The sequence below is a fragment of the Eptesicus fuscus genome, chromosome 13 (genome assembly GCF_027574615.1).
Source record: "Eptesicus fuscus isolate TK198812 chromosome 13, DD_ASM_mEF_20220401, whole genome shotgun sequence".
NCBI lineage: Eukaryota > Metazoa > Chordata > Mammalia > Chiroptera > Vespertilionidae > Eptesicus > Eptesicus fuscus.
Window position 1 is genome coordinate 43167895 of NC_072485.1, and position 20389 is coordinate 43188283.

At 39.3% G+C, this 20389-nt stretch overlaps 2 protein-coding genes across 2 annotated transcripts; both read right to left on the reverse strand.

Moving 5' to 3' along the window:
* Nucleotides 1-1776: 1776 nt before the first annotated feature.
* LOC103304148 (olfactory receptor 51G1) lies at nt 1777-2736 on the reverse strand. The gene has a single exon (XM_008161082.2). The coding sequence runs from the start codon at nt 2734-2736 to the stop codon at nt 1777-1779; it is 960 nt and encodes a 319-aa protein (XP_008159304.1).
* A 14133-nt stretch (nt 2737-16869) lies between these two features.
* Nucleotides 16870-17847, reverse strand: LOC103304147 (olfactory receptor 51A4-like). Its single transcript, XM_008161081.2, has one exon. It carries the CDS (start codon nt 17830-17832, stop codon nt 16870-16872), a length of 963 nt encoding a protein of 320 aa, XP_008159303.1. The 5' UTR covers nt 17833-17847.
* Between the last annotated feature and the right edge of the window lie 2542 nt (nt 17848-20389).

A 20389-nucleotide genomic window follows, 5' to 3' on the forward strand; every position in this document is an offset into this window, starting at 1 on the left:
TTCATATGCATACATACAGTTCTTTGGTTGATCTCTTACTCCCTCACCCTCCGCCTTTCCTCATAGCCTTTTATTAATGATTTGTTTTCAACTCTGATTTCAGAATTTTCTATTTCCTCTATAATTAAAAATGTATCTTCAGTTTTAGCCTGGAATTCATTCCAAAGTACAGTTACCTCTTATATTAGATTTTTAAAAAATATTAGATTTATAGGACTACAGTTACAAAATACCACAGAATGGGTGGCTTTAATAACAGAAATTTATTTTCTCAAATTTCTGTAGGCTGGAAGTCCAAGATCAAGATGTTGGCAGGTTTGGTTTCTTCTGAGGCTTTTCTCCTTTGCTTGCAGGGGCCACCTTCTCACTATGTCCTTACCTGGTCTTTCCTCTATGCATCAGTATCATTGGTGTCTCTCTCTCTCTTTTTTTTTTTTAATATTTTTATTGATTTCAGAGAGGGAGAGGGAAAGAAAGAGATAGAAATATTAGTGATTAGAGAGAATCATTGACTGGCTGCCTCCTGCACACCTATCAATGGGGATCGAGCCCACAACCCGGCCATGTGTCCTGACTGGGAACCGAACTGTGATCTTTGGTTTAGGTCAACGCTCAACCACTGAGCAATACTGGTTAGGCTCTTCTTCTAATAAGGACACCAGACATAATAGATTTGGGCCCACCCTAATGGCCTCATTTTCATTTAATCACCTTTTTAAAGACCTACCTCAAAATACATTTAGCAGTACTAAGGGTTGGAAATCAACCCTTTTTCGTAGAAGGATATAACTCAGCTCATAACATCTGTCTATGTATATATCCTATCAGTTTTCATATATTTAGAAAGTATTTTATAAATAATACTCCTCCTACTCACAAGTAATATGTATTTACAGCTTATGAGTCTAAGCACTGACAAGAGATAGGTAGTACTAGATGTGCTTTGGCAGAAAAAAAATTTTAATCTCAGTTGTTATGAAAAGAAAGAAATATAGAAAAGATGTAAGGGAATATCTCATACACAAAGGTGGTTCCTTGAGAGGAGACAGAACTAAGAGAGAATGAAAATGAGCCACAGTCCAATCCAATGAAAATACTATTGGATTAGACTGAAAGAATTGAAGCTAAAATTAGTGTGTGTGTGTGTGTGTGTTTTTATTTCAGCATTTTTTTTTGTTATTGCAATTTTTCCATGACCATTAATTGGTAGAATTTTATGAAGAAGACAGGCAATTTAGAAAAAAAATAGTTAACAACCCCCCTTTGCTTCTCTTCCTTCTCCCCCCGCCCCACAAACACATCCTAGTTGTAGTGTGAGTAAAGTTGTTTCCATCTACATTTACTTGGTGCCTGCAGTATATAGTCCTCACGAATGTTCCATGCTTTTTTACATCTCTTTGTCTCTTTATTTCTATTACTGCAATAAAGAAGTCTCAGTTGTACCTGTGGGAAAACTAGAATTTGGAAAGTCTAAACAGCAGAAAATCTAAATATTTGTTGAGATTTGATATGTGGTAGGCACCTTTAGAAATTTGCATGAATTATCTCACTTAATCTTAAAAATGTCACTACATGAAAGGTATTGCAACTATTTCCATACTTATTATGCATTTGAGGGAACCAAAGAACAGAGAAGTAGGTAATTTTTATAAGGTTGCACATACATTACGTAGTATTGTTAATTTGCTTTTTTCTTGATAATTGGAGTTTGTTACTTTTGCCACGGCATAGCTAGAACCAAAAATACCTATGAGCTATATGCCACAAACTTTGTCCCTACTGAAAACACCTAAGGGATTTTATGAATGCAAACTTCTTAGTGATGCGTTGGCGGATTTGCTTAGTCTTGATGCTGTAGACAATGGGGTTCATGAGAGGTGGTACCAGCAGATACACATAAGACATGAGGAGGTGGACCATGTGGGGCAGATGTTCACCAAAGCGGTGCACAAGAGACAAGCCAATCATGGGGATGTAGAAGAGTAGCACTGCACACATATGGGAGACACAGGTGTTGAGAGCCCGAAGTCGCTCCAGGCGGGAGGCAATGCTTAGTACAGTACGAAGGATAAGGGCATAAGAGAGGAAGATAAGCAGCGAGTCTATACCCACGGTGCAGGCCACAACAAAGAGCCCATAGATGTGATTAACAATGATGCTAGAGCAGGCCAGTTTCATGATCTCTAGGTGCAGACAATAGGCATGGGCCAGCACATGGGAGCGGCAGTATTGGAAGCGCTTCAGGAGGAATGGCAGGGGGAGGATGAGTAAGGCACTTCTAAGCACAGAGATCAGCCCCATCTTGACAATTCGAGCAGGTGTCAAGACTGTGGAGTAACGCAAGGGGTTGCAGATGGCCACATAGCGGTCAATGGACATGGACAATAGAACTGAAGACTCCACTAAAGACAAGGTATGGATGAAGAATAACTGAGTGAAGCAGGCAGGAATACCAATCTCTCTGGCATCAAACCAGAAGATTCCCAGCACAGTGGGCAGTGTAGAAAGGCAAAGGCCCAAGTCTGTGAGAGCCAGCATGGCCAAGAAATAGTACATGGGTTCATGAAGTGTGACATCAGTACGGATGACTTGGAGGATGGTAAGGTTTCCTATAATAACTGTCAAATAGATGAAGCAGAAGGGAATAGAGATCCAGCCATGGAGATCTTCCAGACCTTGGAAGCCTGTCAGGAAGAAAGTGGCTTTTTGGAGGCTGCTATTATAAAGGATTGTCATGGCTTTGCAATCTTGGATTCATCGATCTGCAATATAAAATGAGATTCCTGGAGAGTGACAGGGCCCAGAGAGTCAGGGTCTGCAAATAATTGGGGGACCTGATCTATTAGCCTTTTCTGGGGGGCTCAGGAAGGGCTTTTAGGAGGGTTTTTAAAATATATATTTACTTAGCATAATGCTCTCCAGTAGAATATAATGAACAACATAAACTGATGAACAAAAGCAGATCTAGAGACAGAGAAGCATTGATCAGACCGTCAAACCTCAGAGGGAAGGCAGGGGAGGGTGGGGGTAAGGGGAAGAGATCAACAAAAGGACTTGTACGCATGCGTATAAGCATAACCAATGGACACAGACACCAGGGGAGTGAGGGCATGAGCGGGGGAGAGGGGGGAAGTGGGGGATGCAATAGAAGAATAAGGACACATATGTAATACCTTAATCAATATATATACCCACACACACACATACATACTAATAAAAGGGTAATATGCTAATTAGACCAGGAGACCTTCTGGGAGACCTTCCGGACATCCTTCCAGACAAAGCCATGGTGGCAAGGCTGAGGCAGAGGTGGTTAGGAGTGATTAGACCAGGAGAGGAGGGCATTGGGGGTGGCCAGTTTGGCAGGAGGGGCAGTTGGGGGAGAGCAGGCTGGCAGTGGTGGCAGTTGGGGGCAATCAGGCCAGCAGACAGAGTGGTTAGGGGTGATCAGGCAGGCAGAGGCGGTTAGGGGCAATCAGGCAGACAGACAGAGGGGTTAGGTGTGATCAAGTAGGCAGGCAGGCGAGTATTTAGGAGACATCCCCCAAGGAGTCCCAGATTGGAGAGGGTGCAGGCTGGGCTGAGGGACATCCCCACCCTGTGCACGAATTTTGTGCACTGGGCCACTAGTGTGTGTGTGTGTGTGTGTGTGTGTGTGTGTGTGTGTGTATTTATTTACTATATAAAAGTAAATATATATATTTACTTTTACTTTCAGAACAGTTTTCAATTCACAGAAAAATTGAGAAATAGTAGTGAGTTCCCATATACCCTGAACCCTGTCTCTTTAATTATTACATCTACATTAGTATGGTATATTTGTTAAAATTATTGAACTGATATTGTTATTAACCAAAGTCCCTCTTTATTCAGATTTCTATCGCTCATGGCACCACGTGGCTTACCTTTAAGGTGGTATGTTCATCAGTGTTGGACTCTTAGTGGTTCAATGAGGTTATCTCAGATGGAACTTATTTCATGTCTTTCTCCCTGAAAAAAGAATCTCCAATTCAATCAGTAGAGCATTCAGAATCTGTCTCACATACATGGGGAACTGGTACTACACACCGTTTTTCATAGTTGATCAGGTGCAGAGCATGTGCCTTTAAGATGTATTTATATTTTAGCTGGGGATGGTGTTTCATTCCACAATGCCTGGCCTGCAGGGAGTGCAAGGGAAGCACTGAACTCCCTGAACTTGTAACTTGTGACCAGAGCGATGCCTTCCCTGAGTGCACATGAAAGCCTCTGGTGGCTCAGGAGGGAGGTGTTGATGAGCAAATCTGAAATCTGGGACTGAGAAATGTCTGGGAAGAAGTGGGGTTTCTGGAAAACGATTTTAGAAAAAGGTACTTTGGGGCTTAGTTCTGGTAGGTATCAGCAGAGATATGTGTCTTTAACATGAGAACAGTTAAGCTGGGGCTAGATGTAGACATGGGCATGGTATGCACCAGATCTGAAACAGAAATATCCCAAAGAAACCTAAAATACAGAGGAAAAACCTCTAATCTATAGCTTATAAAGAGGAAATGAAATCTTTAGCGTCTCAGAGTGAGCTATGCCTTTGGGGCTTGGATCAATATGATACATAAGTATTGATCTGTCCTTGTTACTCACCAGGACATTCCTTTACTCCTGCTTTGGAACTTTTATTCAACTGCATTTATTGCAAGCCATACCATAATGTGTCTATGAAAACAAATATGGTGTGACTAGTATATTTTCATCACATGCATAAAAAGCTTAAAATAGCTAATACTTATTAAATCTGTTGTGTTTCTGATTCTTTACTAAGTGCCCAATGTACATTATGCCTTTCTACTCTCATAGCCTTCATATGAGAGAAGTTCTATTCTAAGGAGCATATTACAGGTGAGAAAATGGTGACACAAAGAGGTGAAGTGACCTGTGTATGGTTATAAAGAAAGTAAGTGTTGAGGATGGAATTCAAACCCTGATAGTATACTTCAAGTCTGTATTATTGTCGTACATCATATTTTCTCCTCCTTACAAAAGTCATGCAATTAAAAAATAATTTAAAAAACCCAAACTATAATTTTTATACTTTGGCACATCTTTGGATAGCCATTTCCATTATATGCATAACTCTAAATGGACAAAAATGGGTAACAGTAGCCCAGACAGTGTAGCTCAGTGGTTGAACGTCAACCCATGAAACAGGAGGTCATGGGTTCAATTTCCAGTTAGGGCACATGTCTGGGGTAGGGGCTTGATCCCCAGTGTGGGAAAGTTAGAAAGCAGCCGATCAATGATTCTCTCTCATCATTGATGTTTCTATCTCTCTACCTCTCCCTCTCTAAGATCTCTCTCTCTCTCTCTCTCTCTCTCTCTCTCTCTCATATTTTCTTGATCCTCCCTTCAGCGAGAGAGAGAGAGAGAGAGAGAGAGAGAGAGAGAGAGAGAGGAAGAGAAGCCTTTTTAATATATACTGTATATGTATATGTATATATATGCATATATATATATATATATATATATATATATATATATATACAGTATATATTAAAAAGGCTTCTCTTTTTCTCTCTTATTAAAATAGAGGGACATTGAAGGGCTAAGGATAAAAAAAGAAGAAAAATCCATACCCACCTTTTGCCATTCATACTTCAAATCAAAACAAGTAATAATACTAATACGACAAAGAATAAGAATAAAGCCCCTCTGGTTTTATGATTCCAAAGGAGAAATGGGAAATGGATATAAAGAGGCACATATAGGAAAGTGGAGAAATGAAGGAGACAAGTGGAGACTTGGAAAGAAGTAGGTCTGTGAAGGAAAAAGAATATTTTAGGATTTGGAGAGCATGCTCTGGGTGGCAGAGGCAACAATGCAATCTCACTCTAATACTGAAAGGAAACTTGTAAAAAAATAAAGAAGGCAAAATTTTCCATCAATTAAAGGGAGATGCAAAATTTTCTATCAATTAGGGGGAGATGGGTGGCTTTTCTGCCATCAGACTTAAGTAAAGCTGGTTTCTATGTATCTCACACTGAGTCATTTCAGGAAGTTTGTGAAATAGAAGAAACATGTAGTGGTCATTTATTTCACTCTTACATCTCCAGACAGAAAGAATCATTGTGCTTGCTTAGTGAGGAGCTATAGCCATAGTATCCCATTCCAGTTATTATCCTTCTTCCAAATACATTACCTGCATATTATATTTTGGGTATGAGTAAGAGGCTAGTGTGCCAGGTAGGGGGATGCAGAAAAACATCGAAGGAAGTCGAGCTGCACTGAAGAGATGGAATTTCTGTATTACTAGAGTCCTGCAATCCTTGCACAGGTTTGGAACCTAATACAGTATGCTGAATAAATGCATGAATGGATGAATGAGATAAAATGCAGTAAGGATTAAATAGAATAATTTTTAGTGCAGTGACTCTCCAGTTTCTTCTCAAAGGCACTCACCTCCAGACTAATGAATCAGAGAAAGTGTCAGATGATTTCTCCACTAGAAGATATCATATTTTCTTGATCTTCCCTTCAGCTCCAATTTCTTGAGGTAAAGGGATGTCACCCTAGGGTCTATGGTGGAAACAGAGGAGAGACAGGCTGAGCAGAGACTTTGATAACACTCTACTCTCTCTGACACTTATTCATCATATAATTGCAAACAGAGCTAATTAAGATGATCAGCATCTGTGTTGATGACGCTCTGCAAAATTACTTCCAAGGACAAGCATGACCTTATAGGAATAAAACACTTGATTGTTAAAAACACTGCCAAATTCATTGTAATATTTAATTATCTTAATACATTTAAGGCAAGGAAGGTAGAGATTGCAATTTCAATTTTAAAGATAAAGGAACTAATGCCCCAAATGACGAAAAAAGAGATGAGAAGCAGCAAGGATTAAACCGAATGATTAAGATGACTTAAAAAACAAATAACACACCTCAGTTTATTGGAGTGGCAATGGTTAATAAAATTATATAGGTTTCAGGTGTACAATTCTATAATACATCATCTGTATACTGTATTGTGTGTCCACCACTTCAGGTCAAGTCTCCTTACAAAATCACACACAGGGACAAAATAGGACTTGACCCACAGGTCTCCTATCCTCAGTTCATCTGCCACTCAAAACTCTCTTGACTAATTTGCTGTGGGGGATTTACTAGCAACTAGCAAAACTGAGAGCTTGGTGTACGGTCCAGGTTAGATGTGCCCCAGTTATCTCGCTGTTTCTGACTATTCTCTGTGATTCTTATAATACATACCTGAGCACTAACAGCTGCAGAGAGAGGGGCTTGGAGTGCATATTCCTCTCAGTCGGAACTCAGCTACAGCAATATTCCCTGCTTAAAACACAGGGTCTTTTTGAAGAGTCCAGCAGCTTCTCCCCAGAGGCCTTGGTGGAGGCTGAGAATCCCCTGAGGCGTTCTCAAGACCCTTAGCTGAGGATAGAAGTCCTGGGAGGCTGAGAAATTTCCATCCAGTATGTGAAGGAATAAAGATGTTGGGATGTTTGTATTTATAGATTTCAATTTCTGAAACTGGTTAAGAAAGACCTCACTAGGCCTGGAGAGCAATATTCTGAGAGAGTATTTTTTTTTAAATTCAGATTCAGATAAAAATAAAGCTGATTCCAATCTTGTCTCTGGTACTTTCTACCAATGTGACTATACACTCTAGGACACGTTAGTTAATCTCTTAGAAAGATAATTTCCCTATATCTTAAAAAGGGAGCATCTCCCTTCCTTTTGTACACAGTTCCTGGTACTTTTAGGCATTTTCATGTGGTTTAGAGTATAATTTGGTTTACATTTAGGGAGAATTATGGCCCTCAGTCTTAACTATAGGTTTATTAATTTCTATTGACCATTTCTTGTGTTTTCTCCCTAGCACACATGTGGTCTGTGTCATAATTCAGAAGGCTGTACTCCAAAATGCTAATTTAAGACCTTCAAAAGGTTTGTCAACCCATTTTAACTACCACTATCTATATTGAGAGTTCTTCCAGAATCAATTTAAACAATTTTGAAATATCTGAACAGAATAACTGATACTTAATGGATTTTCAATAAACACCATTTAAAAATAATCAGGAGTGTGACCATGATTATAGTTTGCCAAGAATGAGCCTAATTTATACTTACTATGTTGGTTTCCCAAATAGTTTGGAATCTGTCCCATCTTTTTCATTTTACCTCAAGTGTTATATGTAACTGTATTAAAATCAGCCAGGATGGGTAGCTAGATCTTTCCTTTGTGCTTCAATTTTCTGCTGCAGTTTCATCTAATGGCCTATGAGATATGTGTACAGTGAACACAGTTCCTACTTTAACACATATCTAAATCTGATAGATGATCAGTATTGTCTCATCTCTCTCCTTGACCATATCCAATGCAATATCAGTAAAGCTGCAAAGACAGCAGGTGATAAAATAAAATTCACTGGTATACAAGCAGGTAGATAAAGTTAACTGTTCCCAGGTTCAACTGGTGGTGGTAGACATATTTGGCAATGCTACCCTTACAGGTACTCATTTTATTTTTTTTAAATCAACCACTTGTGATGCTTATCTTGCCAAAGACTGTGAAATGAATGAAACCACTGGGCTGCCAGTAGCCTGGGATCAATAGGGAATAACTTAATTACATGAACAACAACAACAACAAAATGCTTGGGGAATAAAGACTAATGAATGTTTAGTGTTAATCATTTATTATAAACATATAATTCATTTCATTGTTTGGTAATCTTATATTTTAATAAGTCCATTGATAAAAAATGAAAGCTCATACTTTGAAGTTAAATTCTTTATTCTGTTTCTCAGGAAATTTGATGATGAACTTATAATGTAAGCAAAATTTTTGTCAATATGTGCCACTGCTATGGTGGCTAAATTGATAAAATTGATCACATGATGACCAGAAGAAAAAAAATCAGCATCCACTTAAAAAATGTCTGAATTCTCGTAAGAATATGGTATCTGGAGGTAGTAATTTAGCATACATAGTTACTGAAGATAGATTTTATGTTATATTAGAGGCCCAGTGCATGATTCACTCATGCACGTGTAGGGTCCCCTACACACTTTTGCTTTCGATCGCGGGGGAGCTGGGTGCCTGTCTGCTGGTGCACCAGGCCTTTCAGAAGCCTCCGGTGCGGCAGGGGCTTCTGAAAGGCCTGGTGCCGGAGTGGACAGGCACCCAGCTCCCCCACTTTTGATGGTCCATGGCGGGATGTGAGCTTGCTGCTCCAGAGGCCCCTTCTGTGCCGCAGCACAGCCATGGCACAGACGCTGAGCTCGTGCCGCTGCTGGCGACACAAGCTCAACGTTCCACTGGCCCAATCGGCCACCCTGGCCACACCAAGTCCCGCCCCCCCGCGCCTCCTGGCCAATCGTGGGCATAGCGAAGATTCCTATTTGCATATTTGCATATTTGTCTATTATTAGGTAGGATATTCACAATTTTTCATGTAGATTAAATAACTTCATTTAAATGAATTGTGTTTTCCTTTTATTGCAATTTTCCCAGTCATTGTGAAAAGGGAAGGGATAATTGTTAAGGTGTTGGCTCCATTAGCAGAAGATAAATTATGTTCATTTTAAGCCACTGCTCAGATGCTTCAGAAAGAAAATCAGTTTTTTCAACTTTATTATTTTATTAATTTTTTCAGCTTTATTGAGATTTTATTGAGACATAAAATTGTGTGAGTTTAAGGTATACAGTGTGTTGGTTCAATACACTTATATATTGCAAAATGATTACCACCATAGAGTTAGCTACTACCTCCATTGTCACTTAATTAACATTACTTTTAGGTAGTGAGGACGTTTAAGATCTACTCAACATTCAAGTCTGTGATACGTTACTGTTAACTATAATCACAACACTGTGTATTAGATCTCCAGAAATGATTCCTCTTCTAACAAGTTTGTACGTTTGACCAACATCTTCTCATTTCCCTGTGGTTAACCACCCAACATTCTACTCTTTGTTTCTAAAAGTTCAGGCTTTTTTAATTTCTATTTAGATTCCACATAGAAGTTATGTCTTTCTGGGTCTAACTTATTTCACTAACAGAATACCCTCAATGTCCATCCAAGTTGTCACAAGTGGCAGTATTTCTTTCATTTTCGTGGCTGAGTAATATTCTATCATATATGGATATACCACATTCCTTATTCATTTATCTATTGATAGATAGCTTTTTTCCTTATCTTGGCTATTGTGATTAATGCTGGAATGAATACTGTAGTATAGATGTGTCTTGGATATCCTTTTATATATCTCTTTTAGATATATACCCAGAAATGAAGTCACTGGGTTATATTATAGTTCTATTTCTAATTTTTTGAAGAACTTCCATACTGTTTTCCATAGTGGCTTCATCAATTTACTAGTATAGTCCCACCGACAGTGCACAAGGATTCCCCTTTTTCCACATTTTTGCCAGCACCTGCTCTCTCTTAACTTTTTATGACAGTCATTCTAACAGGTATAAGATGATATCTCATTGTTTTTATTTGTATTTCCCAAATGATTGGTGATGTTGAACATCTTTTCATGACCTATTGGCCATTTGTTTTTTGTTTTGTATTATATTTTTAAAATATTGTTGAAAGTATTGCATATGGCTCCCTTTTCCCCCCCACATTGACTCCTTCTAGCTCACCCTGGCCCCTTCCCCAGGCCTTTACCACTCTATTGTCTGTGTCCACGGGTTATATATATATGCAGACAAGTTATTTCGTTGATCTCTTCTCACCCACCCACTCACCCACCCCTGCCTTCCCTCTGAGATTTTGCATATCTTCTTGGAAAACTATTATTTAGCTCCTCTGCCCATTTTTAAAAGCAGGTCACTTGGTTTTTGTTATAGAGTTGTATTGTTACAGAAGACTGGAGAAAAACCAAGCAATGCTTAGAGAAAGGGAGTTACATTTTATTATTAAACTAGAGGCCCGGTGCATGAAATTCGTGTGTGTGTGTGGGGTATGTGTCCCTCAGCCAAACCAGCACTCTCTCCAATCTGGGACCCCTCAAGGGATGTCCGACTGCCCATTTAGGCCTGATCCCACCAGGCAGATGGACATCCCTCTCACAATCCAGGACTGCTGGCTCCCAACCGCTTGCCTGCCTGCCTCCCTGCCTGATTGCCCCTAACTACTTCTGCCTGACAGCCTGATCACCCCCTAACCACTTCCCTGCCAGACTGATCAACGCCTAACTGCTCCCCTGCTGGCCCAATTGTCCCTAATTGCCCTCCCCTGCTGGCCTGGTCACACCTAACTGCCCTCCCCTGCCAGCCTGGTCACCCCTAACTGCCCTCCCTTGCCAGCCTGATTGCCTTTAATTGCCCTCCCCTGCAGGCCTGGTCACCCCTAACTGCCCTTCCCTGCGGGCCCAGGCATCCCCAACTGCCCTCCCCTGTAGGCCTGGTCCCTCCCAACTGCCCTCCCCTTCAGGCCTGGTCCCTCCCAACTGCCCTCCCCTGCAGGCCTGGTCCCCCCAAACTGCCTTCCCCTGCAGGCCTGGGTCCCTCCCAACTGCCCTCCCCTGCTTGTCTGATTGCCCACAACTTCCCTCCCCTGCTGGCCATCTTGTGGCGACCATCTTTGACCACATGGGAGTGGCCATCTTGTGTGTTGGAGTGATGGTCAATTTTCATATTACCTTTTTATTAGATAGGATTCTGCACAGGGCCAGAGAAAAATGTGTCTTTCAAATTCTGAGCCCCCCAACATGGAGGAAACTTTTTCTAGTTATACTTTTTCTAGCTCTTTGTCTCCCAAATTTGGAATGAGACTTCCGGGCCTTCTGAGAAAGAAGGCCTGTGTGCTGAGAAGGGGCCATGAGATCATATCTCAAGGCCTAGCCTGGTGCCAGCACTGACAACTCTGTCTGGGACATAGTTTATGGCCTCTCTGGAATGGGAGTAGTGTTGTTTTCTTTATTATTTAAGCAAGCAAGCATTTACAGAAGCCAAAATAGCAGGGTTAAAATTTCAAACAGCAGTTTTTATATAAGATGTATGCTTCAGTATGTATTTTAGGTATTAACATTTTATCAGATATATAGTTTGCAAATATTTTCTCCCATTAGGTAGCCTGCCTTTTCATTATGCTACTTATTTCTTTTGTTGAGCAGAAGCTTTTTGGCTTGATGTAGTCTTACTTCTTAATTTTTGCTTTTGTTATCATTGGTTCTGCAAGTGATGCTTTTCTATTGGCTCATGGGAGGACTTCCTGATGAAATTCACAACACAGTCCACAATGTCCCTTAATGCTCTCTGAGAATTTAATCTTCCCCTCTACTGATCCCTTCCCTCTCTCCAGTCATGGAGATTCTGATTCAGTATTCTGGATGCTATAAGAGAAATAAGTCTCTTTGGCAGCATCCTGCACAGCTGTGAAAGCGTAGCACTCATCACCTGATCTTCTTTTCACTTGCAGGAGAACTCAAGGGCTAAGAAGTTCTTGTCATGCCCTAGCCAGTTTGGCTCAGTGGATAGAGTGTTGGTCTGTGGACTGAAGGGTCCCAGGTTTGATTCCATTCAAGGGAACGTACCTCGGTTGCAGGTGCAGGAGGCAACCAATTGATGTGTTCTTTCTCTCACATCCATGTTTCTCTCTGTTTCTCCTTCTCCCTTCTACTCTCTCTAAAAGTCAATAGAAAAATGTCCTCGGGTGAGGATTAACAATAAAAAAGAAGTTTTTGCTTAGCTCTAGACTTTGCTGCCTTGAGGAGGGGTGATGCAGACACAGTCAAGCTGTTCCTCTAACTTCCATTCATCTACACTCATTTTATTTTTTTGCTCTAGTGGAGTATTGGAACTTCTCTGGAAATATAAACTTCTCTTGTCTCGGAGTGACTGCCCCAGCCAGTGTTTTCCAGAAAGTAGCAGACCAAGGCCAAGAGAGGCTGGAGCTGGAGCATAGGTTTTTGTGGAGACCACAGTCAGTACTGAGGCCTATCTGCCTATTACTCAAAGCATAGGTGGGTATGACCTCTTCTGAGTCCCTTGACATATGGTGCTGGATCCCACAACTCCCACAGAGGCATGTTTGTTCATGGATGAATGCTTAATTTGGGGGGTGAAGGACAAATGAAAGACATTTTCTGTCACCATGTTGCTGATGTCACTCTGAAAAGCAATCCTATCTAATAATAGACAAATATGCAAATTGACCATACCTCCGCTACATCAAGCCACACCCACCAGCCCAAGTCACGTCCACCAGCCAATCAGGGCGAGTATGCAAATAAACCGAACCAAGATGGCTACAGCCACAGAGAGCAAGGTTTCCCAGGCAACAGAGAGAAACAAGCTTTCCGCCTGCCCTTGACAGGCCTAAGCCTCCACTCAAGCTACAAAGTTTCAATTATAGAAGGTAAATAAATTCAAACAGAATGGCGGCAGCCACGGAGCTGGAGAGACCAGGCCAGGGTTGCCTGCGGTAACGGAGAAAGCAAAGCTTTCCGCACACCCTGGCCGGGCTCAGGCCTCTGCTTAAGGCTACAAAGTTTCAATTATAGAAGGTGAATTAACTCAAACAGAAATGGCTGCCGGTGGAGCATGCAGGAGGCTTGGCTCTGCTCCAGGCTACAAAGTTTCAGTTGTAGAAGGTAAATAAATTCCAGATACCAGGGCCTCCACTTGGGTCACCAGGGGGCGTGGCTGGCTTGCAACCCACCACAGGCCCCTTGTTCAGGCTGCCCCATGCCCCAAGGGAACCCCCACCCTTATCTGGGACACCCTTCAGGGCAAACCAGCTGGCCCCCTCTTCTGCACCAGGCCTCTATCCTATCTAATAAAAGAGTAATATGCAGATGACCACCACTCCAACACACAATATGTCTGCCCCCATGTGGTCAAAGATCCTTCCCCCATGTGGACACAAGATGGCCACCACAAGATGGCCAGCAGGGAAGGGCAGTTGGGAGGCACCCGGCCTGCAAGGGAGGGAAGTTGGAGGTGATCAACTCTGCAGGGGAGGGCAGTTAGGGGTGACCGGGCCGGCAGAGAAGGGAAGTTGGGGGCAAACAGGCTGGCAGGGGAGCAATTAGGCATCAATCAGGCTGACAGCAGAGTGGTTAGGGGGTGATCAGGCTGGCAGGCAGAAGCGGTTAGGGACAATCAGGAAGGCAGGCAGGCAAGCAGTTGGGAGCCAGCAGTCCTGGATTGTGAGAGGGATAACCAACTGCCCATTTAAGTCTAAATGGGCAGTCGGACATCCCTTGAGGGGTCCCAGATTGGAGAGGGTACAGGCTAGGCTGAGGGACACCCCCCCTCCGTGCACGAATTTCGTGCACCAGGCCTCTAGTTAGTTATATAATTATTTATTCTAATATATGACTCAAATTTAACTTTTTAAACATTTATTTTGGTCAGATTTCATTCTGTAAAACATCTGGCCTTGATTTGAATGTTATTTATTTTGAGTTCAGCTTAGAAACTCAACAACAGAAATACATTTTTTAAATGTAGAGATGATATAAATGCATATTTTATTACAGTACAATAATGTGGAAAGAACAATGTTCTTATGAAATCAAGAATTTTTTGTACTTGGAATTGGTTATAGTTTAAACATAATGATTATAGTCAGGCAATTCTTCTAGTCTCTTTTCTTTGCATACATATTTAGAGTAATTGGACTAGAAAAGTTTGAGACAAAGCTGATATTTAATTTAAAAATATAAAAACTTTAGCATTATGGTACAAACTTTCTCTTCTGCTCATTACCTTCAACAAGATTTTAAAGATATGTGAGCTTCTGAAGGAATGCTTGGTAAACCAGACTAATTTGGTGACTGAAGTGAACACATATTTTTCAGATCCCAGTTGAAGCATAATTTCTTGGGGTGACCCAATAATCAGCGAGCAAACAGTGGTGTAAGTACTTGGCCCTTTCTGATCAGTAGGGAACTCCTCCATAAAGCAATGTTTGTTCTTGAGTCCCCATTTGGCCTGGAAGAGAATTCATTATCTGTGAACATGGTCTAATGTCTCCCCTTACGCAATGTCTCCTCTCTTTTACAAATTTAAGTTCTTCACATGCTAACTCTGTCTTATCATCTGCTTTCCAGAGAACCCAATCTCTAAATTTCTAAATATGTTTTGTTCAAAGTAGGTTAGATATCTTTAATCAAACTATCTAAACATTGGAATACCAAAATATTTAGCTTTGATGTTTTTAACAAATGTAAATTATTTACTAAATCAAAACTTGAAAAAAGAGCTTATATATGTTCTATAGATTGCTTTGTTTTTAGAGGATATTTTATATTTGAAAATACATTTTGTTTTAAACTGTTTTACTAACCAATCAATAAACTAAAACAATTTGCCAATTGATATATATTGATATATTTTCAAATGCCAATTGAAAAATACATTATATTGTATGTATACATATTGCATAAGTACATGTATAATTATGAAATATGTGTATAGTGAATCATGAAATATGTACAATTATGAATATGTTACATATAATTATATTTATTTTTGTAGCCCTATTAATTCTCAAAAGTGTCTAATTGTTACCTTTAAATGTTTTAATTAAATAAGAGTTAATGTTTAGAAATTAACTTTCTAAATTAATGTTTAGAAATTAATTTCTAATTTAAGAAATTAGAAAAAGTAACACAAAATATGATTAGACAAAATTAAAGATAGTTAGTAGAGCTTAAAATGATTAATATTATTTTAAAAATGTATAGTAGAAAGATAAATGCATACATGTTTGCCAAAAAGAGAGATTATTGCACATTTGAGTTGTTTGAGAAATGCAAATGTATTTCATAACATAAATTCCATCAACATATCTGCCATTCTGTGATTGTATGAGTATGGACAGAATATGAGACAAGGTTTTAAAAGTGTTCCTACCATTGCCAAGAGTCTGGGTGAACTACTGGAATTTTGTTCATGGGTTGTGAAACATCCTACAATAAGCAGAACATTCCAATCTGGTATTTTCCTGACTCAAATGCAAGTTGTGCATCTTTTCAGAAACACTACTCCCTGTTAATGTTAGTTGCCTGGAGGGTTATTGTGATTTGGTCATTCTGCGGGGTAAATAGAGAAATAAAAAAAGAAGAGGCAAGAAACAAAAGAATAGAAAAATATGTAACATGCATTCATGTTAAATGTATTTGTGATGTATATGTATATATAGCACTATACATAAATACATTAAATACATTAATATAATAAATTCACGAGAACTGGGAAAGTTGAGGAAGTAAAGTTATGTATCTCTTAAAATGTTTTTCTTTTAAAACAAACATGCTTATAGACTGAGAAAGGATAGCTAATAAGTAGGAAGACTGAAAAAATTGGAAACATACAGAAGGTGCAGCAAGATCTTTTCAGGCAGGGAGGAATGAAATTTACCTTTTAGGGGTTATGATTAAATTTTGATAGGGAAGAGTGGCATTCTTCTTAGGAAGAGGAATGGAATACATTGGTAGAATATATATAAAAGACTTAAGGTCAGATGGTAAAAAAAGAAGGGAGTAATTCATGTTTCACTGCTTTTAAAGGAAGCATGCAGGTAAGGAGCAGAGTAGAGATAATAAAGAACCTGACAAATGCTTGGTATGATCTTTGTGAGAAATAAATGTGGGAGCTGACAGGAGAGTAAAATAACAACACTCCAAGTGATATTTGATGATCAGCTGAGATAGTAGATGTTGTGGCACCAATTTGAACAACCCCATGCTTGTCTCCATCTGTGCTCAACAGGGTACTAAGGGTATCGAGTATCAAAAACCATTCACTCTATGAGCTCTGTCTGATTATAAAACCCAAGGACATTCTACTATACTATGCTTTATGCCAGCCACACGTTCAAAGTTTGTTTAATTGTCACTTACTCATGTATTCACTTTCTCATTCCTTTAATCATTTTTCTTTTTGGACAAAGTTTTTCCACAACCTTTTCTCGGATTTGACGGGTCTTCACACAGTACACAATGGGATTCATCAGGGGCGGCACTAGTAGGAAAACATCAGCCATGAGGATGTGGGTCAGAGGTGACAAATCCCTGGCAAAACGGTGGAGCATTGCTGCACTCAGCATGGGTGCATAGAAGATAAGGACAGCACAGATATGAGAAATGCAGGTGTTGAGGGCTTTGAACTGCTCTCTGGGGGTTGCAATGCTCAGGACTGTCTTTAGGATCATTATGTAGGAAAAAGTAATAAACAACAAATCCATAATGGTAGAAAGAGCAGCAAAGAGTCCATAGACAACATTGACTCTGTTGTCAGAGCATGCCAGCTTCATGACATCCTGGTGGAGACAGTAGGAGTGTGAGAGCAGATTTTGATGACAGTATATCAGCCGTTGCAAAAGAAAGGGCAGTGGAAGGATCAAAAGAACATTTTTTGACATCAATAAGACCCCTGTTTTGATGACTCGGGAGCTGGTTAAGATTGTGCTGTATCTCAGAGGGTTGTGGATGGCCACATATCGGTCGAATGCCATTACAGATAGCACAGAAGCTTCAGTGACTGTGAATAAATGGATAAAGAACTCCTGGGCAAAGCAGGCAGCTGCCTGAATTTCATCGACACTGAACAGGAATAGTCCCAAAGTGGTAGGTAAGGAAGAGAGGGACAACCCTAGGTCAGAGATGGAGAGCATGGAAAGGAAATAGTACATGGGTTGATGGAGGCTTGGCTCTGTCTTGATGAAAAAGAGAATGGTAAAGTTTCCCAGGAGAGAAAGAAGGTACACTGATGAGAAGGGAATGGCTATCCAGATGTGACTCTTCTCCAATCCAGGGATTCCAGTAAGGAGGAATTTAAGAACTTCAATGTTTGTATCGTTAAGAGGAGACATGACACACGAAAAGATACCTAATCAGATGCTTACTCAGGGTACTTGAGATTTCTTCAATGAAGTCTGACAAAAGATGTCCTTTTCTGGTACAATGTAGGTCATAGATACTAAGGTAGCAGTCAGAGACTTCTTATAAGGCAGTCTATGTTTCTACTGTCAGTTTAGACTGTCAAAAAAGTCAAACACAGTAACAAATGAGAAGGATCTGACTTGCTTCCTCATCCAGTAATTTGTTTTAATTTTGTAAAAGTGTCAGCCAATTTGGACTTTGCACATTTAAGAATCCCAGGCAATCCTTTGACCACATGCAGCTACCCATGACTAGATCGTATAAAACCAGGTCTCCAATTTGATGATTCTCTTATTTCAATTTTATAAAACAAAATCTTAAATGGAAAAGTAATGTTTACTGTGAATTGTGGTGGGGGAAGTAGAATTCATAAATTGTTCCATAGTTATGTTCAAAACTGTATATCTCTAATAGGATAACATATCAAGTAATGACAGAACTGAAAGTTCATAATGATACAGTCTTAGAGTTAAAGGGCCCTTAAAAACATGTAGTCTTAGTCTCTTGCTTGTACAAAACCATTCTAAATCAATAGGTTACCATCAGCTAACATTTTATACCTTATTTCTAGTATTATCATATTAACTACTACCTAAAGCTTTCTACTTCATGACTGAACACTCAGATTATTTTTCTTTCTTGAATTGATGAATGTTTCTAAAAGTTTCCATCTTTTCTCTAAAGGTACAGAATCTAATCTCATTTACACAAAATAGCTTCTTCTTCTTCTTTTTTTTTTTTACATATCTTCCTTATTTTTACTTGATTGATTTCTGTCTTCTCTCATTACTAGACATTAAGGGTAGGGAATCATGGTTACACTGTTCATTACTGCATTGACTGTGCCTAGTATAGTAACTAGAACATAGTTGTAGCTTCATAATTCTTTATTTAATTGAGTATAATATCTCAACGTTGAAGACAGTAATATTTTCTTCCATTAGTTATCTCTTTTTCAGAATAAACTTCCTATATTCTATCAAACAACTGTGTCATTTTGATTGTTTGTTTTGCTTTAGAGTCTTCATTTGGTGCTCCTCAAACAATGACAAACTATTGATACCTCTTAACATATGACTACAATTCCTCAAAAGAGTATTTATCTCTTCCACAGTCATCCATTATAGGTTTTTTTCACCATTTTCTTCATGATCTAAAAATTAATGACACTATTCAATCATCCAAACAATCTTCATCATTTTCAATTACCTGTCAGGTTGACTCTTTGACTTTTCCAAGAATATTGAGAGTATGGATAAACCTTGGTTTTAAAAAAAAGTGTAATTACTCTTAGTGTTTCTATATCACATTGTCTGCTGTTTTGCTGGATTTTGCTTTTTACCCAACTTCTAAATGGGTGAGTACCCAGAGTACTGTCCAAGGACCTGGCTTCTTCGGAAAACTATAGCTTATTTAGGGTAAGTGTTCAGAATTTAAGCGAAAGGCCTAGCCTACAGATAATGACATGATATCCACCGGTTTATTAAATTATCAGTCTTCTGAAACTCCTTATCTGAGCCATAGAATTTGCCTTTCTAATTGTGCTAGATATAGCTAAAATTATTTTACATAAATAGACTGTGGCCATTTGTGTTCTGGCCTTTGCCTCATCATTGTTTTTAAAACTGCATTCTTTAGAAGTAGGCACTATTGAGATTTAATTTAAATGTATAAGATAAGCATCCATAAATTTAATTATTTTATTATCTAGTGATTATTAATTTAACTTTATTATAAATATGACCCCTCTTAATGATATATATAGATTTTCTCATTTATATTCTTATGCTATTACTTTAACTATTTTATAGATAAGGAAACAAGTCTTAGAGAGGTAACTTGTCCAAGGTCATGTATCTACCTGTCAGGAGACATGAAGAAGAAGAATCATGTAATACTTGAAATATACACCATTCTCACACATATCATCCAGACTGAGCATTTCTAAAACTTCCCTGGACACATACTCGCACCAACATGTGCATTCGTCTCTCCTTGGTAGCTCTGTAAAATTCTCAAACTCCATGGGGATCTGCTGATTTCCTTTTGTTTCAACATCTAGCCCATTTCTTCAGGATCAAATGAGGTAGAAAAAGCAATGCAAATTTTGTCAAATATAATGAAAGAGTAGAATTATATCTTACCTTGTTTTGTATTTTTTTTTTTTTTTTTTTTACAATATGATACTCAACCTTAAAGTCAATGATAGAAAAAAGATTAGAAGCATGGAAGAATCTCTTAGACTCCCCTTTTCTGCTTTGTAAGCACTGTTTTATAAAGTCCAGAGAGCCCATGGGATTGACTCAAGGGACGTTTATCTAGCAGTGAGCTCATAATGCAGGCTCAGGCTGAGAAAATTGAGTTTGATAAGATCTTGGGGGCCATATTAAAATTCAACAGAAACACTTAGTGCTCTGATCTGATTGATATAATTTTATATACCTAAGAAAGCATTGTGGAAACAGATGCAATCCCTGATGTGAAAGC